Source organism: Echinops telfairi, unplaced genomic scaffold, assembly GCF_000313985.2.
Source record: "Echinops telfairi isolate 266 unplaced genomic scaffold, ASM31398v2 ScPeMD7_38;HRSCAF=143, whole genome shotgun sequence".
Classification (NCBI taxonomy): domain Eukaryota; kingdom Metazoa; phylum Chordata; class Mammalia; order Afrosoricida; family Tenrecidae; genus Echinops; species Echinops telfairi.
The window spans coordinates 525,770-530,717 of record NW_022103936.1 but is presented as its reverse complement, the minus strand read 5'-3'; the positions used below and the strand labels follow the sequence as shown (position 1 = coordinate 530,717).

General features: G+C 42.7%; 1 protein-coding gene across 1 annotated transcript in view; it reads right to left on the bottom strand.

Annotated features, from left to right (window-relative positions):
- Nucleotides 1-442: 442 nt before the first annotated feature.
- Nucleotides 443-4,948, bottom strand: part of LOC101642649 (melanoma-associated antigen B6-like) — a 71,741-nt gene continuing 67,235 nt past the window's right edge. Inside the window, exon 2 of the mRNA XM_045290487.1 lies at nucleotides 443-1,935. Within this exon, the coding sequence (XP_045146422.1) occupies nucleotides 882-1,935 (1,054 nt within the window). The 3' untranslated portion in view covers nucleotides 443-881. The remainder of the gene's footprint in view (nucleotides 1,936-4,948) is intronic.

Genomic DNA, 4,948 nt, shown 5'->3' with positions numbered 1-4,948 from the left:
TGAGTTGGAGGGGGTTTGTTATTTATGATTATTCATTAATATTTCAACATCTGCTCTTGATGGGGGTAGTTTTTGCTTTAGACCACCTAGGAAGTGTTATCTTTGCTCAGCTTCACCAGTTTCAATTTGCCCACTGCCTGGTTAACTGAAGATTCTCATGGAAGGAATTACTGTTGCTTAAAGTTAGAATTATCTCACCTTGACATATTTACATTTGACACTGATAAGGATTGTCCACCCCACCTATTAACTCATTTTAACCTGTTCTTTAGGTTTCAACTAATATTCTAATATCATCTTTCTAAGATTAGTACTGCTATATGTTAAAAACCTATAATAAAAAATAAATTGCTTTACTGCCATTTACCCAGTACTAACAGTGCTTTCCAATAAGCAAACACTCAATTAATGTTTGGGAATAAATGAAGCAGCGAGTTTGGAGTGGAATTTATCAAACTTTATTTCTCATATGATCTTGAAAACGCCAAGAAAATCGATGTGCCTGTCAATCTAATTTTGTAGACTACACTAAAACAATATCAAGGGAGCCATGGTTTTATCATCTTTAACTTTGTTCTCTCTCGATCCCACCAATTTTAAAGCTGATACCATAGTGATACCATGCTTGCTTCCAGAAAAGTGCCTATCGCAATGCTTATCCTGGATCACAAAATACAATGGTGTTTTCCCAATACATTATTACAGAACAAGAGAGAGGTTACTTCTAAATCTCAAAAACAGCAATAAAGGTGACTTACAAATTCTAAAGCTAAACCTACTACTAAGGACCATTTAAGTAAGACCCGTCTACAAAATAAAGGGTAAATCGTGAAGTTACATATTTAGTATTGGGGCCCAAAGATAACATTGCATTCTCTTGATTATTTAAATGCAATATGTGGCATTTCCTCCCAGGCTTTGAGGGTTGCTTCCAGAATGGCTGCACCATTGGCTCGTTCTTCCTCATCTTTTAAAGCCTCTTCATACTGGGATGGGAAAGAACTTGGGTCAGTCCCATGGATCTTGGCCAAAAACTCCAGAACTTTCATCTTTGAGGTTTCAGCATGTGCTCTTGGACCCCACAGAAATTCATATTGTGGGGGATGACTATTGGTCACCTTCCTGTAGTCTAGATATTTTTCCTGCACCAACTCTTTGGTAATGAACTTCCTGGGATCGAGAAAGAGGTAATGCTTCTGCCCAGAATATATCCCCATCTTATTCAGAATTTTCCAGATTTCCTCTTCAGTGGCTCGGTTGCCCTTCATGAAGATCGCACCCAAGATAAGAATCAGGACTCCGGTCTTCGGCATGCCCTCTTCGTTGGTCTGCATGCCATCATAGGTAAGGCCCAACTTGATGAACATATGATAACTGTGGTTGATGGGATCCACTTCCTTCAGGTCAAGGCCAAAAACTATCTCCAGGCGTTCAGAGGCTTTCAGGAGGATTTCAGGGAAATGGTCTCCGAACTCTCTGATGACAACCTCCAGCATATCTACCTTTGTAATTGGCTCTTTCGTTTGATACTTGAACAGCAGGAATTTCACCAACAACGCCACCAATTCATCAAGAGGCTCTTGGAGTGCAATCTCTTCTGAAGGAGAATCTGAGGTGCCTGAACTATCTTCTTCTTCGCTGTTGGAGTCTTCATCTGATTTCTCTGATGAGGCTTCTGTGATGTTGGTTGAAGATGCAATTTCACTTTGAGGGCCCTGGGAAGCACTGGCAATTGCAGCATCAGGAGCCTCCTCCAGGTTACCAGGCATTGGAGAATCGGAGGGAGATAAAGAGGTCTCCTCCAGAGATGCAAAGGCCATTGCAATATCCAGGTCTTCGTCTTCATTAAAAGTGGGAGAGCACACTTGATCCATTTCCTGAGACATGATGACTCTTGTGGGTAACAGCAGGCAAGAGGATAAATAGAAAATGAACCTACGGGAGAGGAAAAGAATGTGAATAAGTTTAAGTTGATAAGTTAAACTGCGGTGGTTCTGATGAAGTCCAAGTACTATAGTACTCTCCTGACAGTAATGGTTCTATAGCCTCAGTGATCTCCTGTCATGGGTGTTATGTTTCCTAAGAGCCTGAAAGATGAGGTGAGAATGCACCCTGGTCGCAGCCAGCCAACCCAACTTCAGAAACCTTGGGTCTAACTACAGGCAAGGGGGGAAAGTTCCACCGAGTTATGGCTCCCTTGAATGAAAGGAACCTTGTGTGTTTGCTTATATTCCTTACTATGCTTCCTGGTAGGGCCTGTGCCCTATTCTCCAAATATCAGACCACACCTTAATAAGGCTCCAATTTTGAAGGGAAACAACAGAATTTCTGGTTCTCTCCACTTTGGACCTACCATGCATAATAAACAGAGGTAGGCTAGGACCTGCGGCATCTCATCTATACTTGGGTAGTTTGCCCCATCTCAGTGTTTAAAGTCTGCACCTTAGATTTTAACACTGTGTGAATTGCTTTTGATGGACTTGATGTTGCCTCCCCATCCTGAGGCCTCATCTCCCTGTGACAAGAAATAAAAGCCAAGAAAGCAACTTCACTGTTCATTGAGTCGATGCTGACTCATAGAGACCCTGTAGGGTAAGGTAGAACTACCCACGTGAGTTTCCAAGATTATTTTTTAAAAATAATTACATTGAAGGCTCTTACAGCTCTTATAACAATCCATATAATCATTGTATCAAACACACTTGTACATGCGTTGCTATCATCATTTTCAAAACATTTTCTTTCTATGTGAGTCCTTAATATCAGCTCCTCTTTTTTCCCTCCCTCCCATACCCGGCCACCCTTGAAAAATTATATATTATTATTTTAATATATTATACCATCCACTGTCTCTCTTCACCCATGTTTCTGTTATTCATCCCCCTGGGGGGTATTATATATCAAACATTGCCATCAGTTTCCCCTCTCTCTCCCTTATCCTCCCCCCCACCTTCCCCCCTACCCTCATAGTATTTGCTACTCCCATTACTGTTTCTGAGGGGATTATCTGTCCTGGATTCCATGTTTCGAGAGCTCTTATCAGTATCAATGTACATATTCTGGTCTATCTAGATTTGTAAGGTAGAACTGGGGTCATGATAATGGGGGTGGGTGGGGAGCCTTAAGAACAGAGGAATGTTGTGTGTTTCGTCAGTGCTATACTGCACCCTGGCTGACTTGTCCCTTCCTGTGACCCTTTTGTAAGAGGATGTCCAATTGTCTACAGATGGGCTTTGGGTCTCCACTACAATACTAATTGTTAACATCGATATAATTGTTTGTTTTGAACCTTCTGATGCCTGATCCCGTTGAAACCTTGTGGTCACACAGGTTTCTACTCTTTTTATGAGAGTAGAAATACCCATCTTTCTCCTATAGAGCAGCTGATGGTTTATAACTGCAGACCATGTGGTTAGCAGCCCACTGTGTAAAAATTATGCCACCAGGCCTCCCTAGGGGTCCCTCATCCGGCATTCCCTACCGAAAGTCACCTGGTAACAGGATAAGGCTCTGTGGGGATCACTCTGTCCTGGGGTGGATATTCTCCTTAGTCTCAGATAGGGCCTTTCCCTTGGCTATTATATGACTAGGGCCTTGGGACAGCATTTTAAAGTGACTTGATATCATATCTTTAGATAGGAACTTTTAGCACCTTGAGTTTATTGAGGCATACGTGAAGGGTCATCTCAGCCAGCTAGTCCTGTCCAGAGTTCCCATATATGGCATCAGGTATAGAATTAGGGCCTCTATTGCTCTAGAGTGGGTGATTATCGCAGCTTTCACTCAGAACCCTTACTTTGGTTACTTGTTGAGCCTCAGACTTCACCTTCTCTTACCAAATAATCCCTCTGCCAGAATATTCTTGAATGGGAACATGGTGTAGATCTCTTTCAGAGTTCTTATTGTGGTATTGAAAGGCCTTAGATAATTTCCTCTACTAGCCTGAATTGATATAGGTCTCACATATTAAAACCCTATCCTTGAGGTCTGAGGGGCCGGCTCCAAGCCGAACTACGAGGACAGTCCCACCTCCCCACAGAAGAATTCACTTCAGAGAATAGCAGTGAACCTATAGCTCAGGGAGAGGGACATGTCTGATCAGAGCACACAGGAGCAAATGAAGGGAGAGGAAGAAAGACGGGAACACATCCTGGCCACCAAACCCTGAGGACGATATTTCCACTCAGAGCAGCCAAAGCACAGAGAGGACCATAGGGATGGCCCTACTATGAGACACAATGTCCCTCACTGACCCACAGTGCTACAGGGACAACACTGGAGACACAGTGCGGGAATTGCGCCTGATCTGACCCAACCCCACTGAGGCGAAACAATAAGGGTGCGCAACAGAACAGCAAGGGGAACAGTGCCAGAATGAAAGAGATCTACACCAGGGAATACCAAAAATACACTTTGAAGCCAGGGCATGACACCCCATCAAACTCCACTGGAAAACACTCCTAAAGGTCCACAAACAGATCTTGCACTATTTACAGGTTTTTCTTTTTTTTTAGGTCTTTGGTTTTTGTTTTGTTTTCTTTTGTTGCATTGTTTTACTCTGTCTTGTTTTTTGTGCATCTTATTATCTCTGCAGGTCTATCTAGATAAGATAGGTGTGGGATAAACAATCTAGAGGAGAAAACAACAGGACAGACAGTTCCAGGGAAACAATGGAGAGAGTGAGGTGGGGTAAAGGAAGTGGGTATTACCAAAACCAGGGAAAGGGAACAAGTGATCCAAAATCGATGGCGAGGACGGTGTAGGCGGCCTGGTAGGGCTTGATCAAGGGCAATGTAACCGAGAGGAATTATGAAACCAAATGAAGGTTGGACATGACTGTGGAACAAGAGGAAAGTAAAAGGAAATAGAGGAAGTAACTAGGAGGTAAAGGGCAGTTATAGAGGTCTAAACCCAGGCACATACATATGTAAACATATTTATATATGAC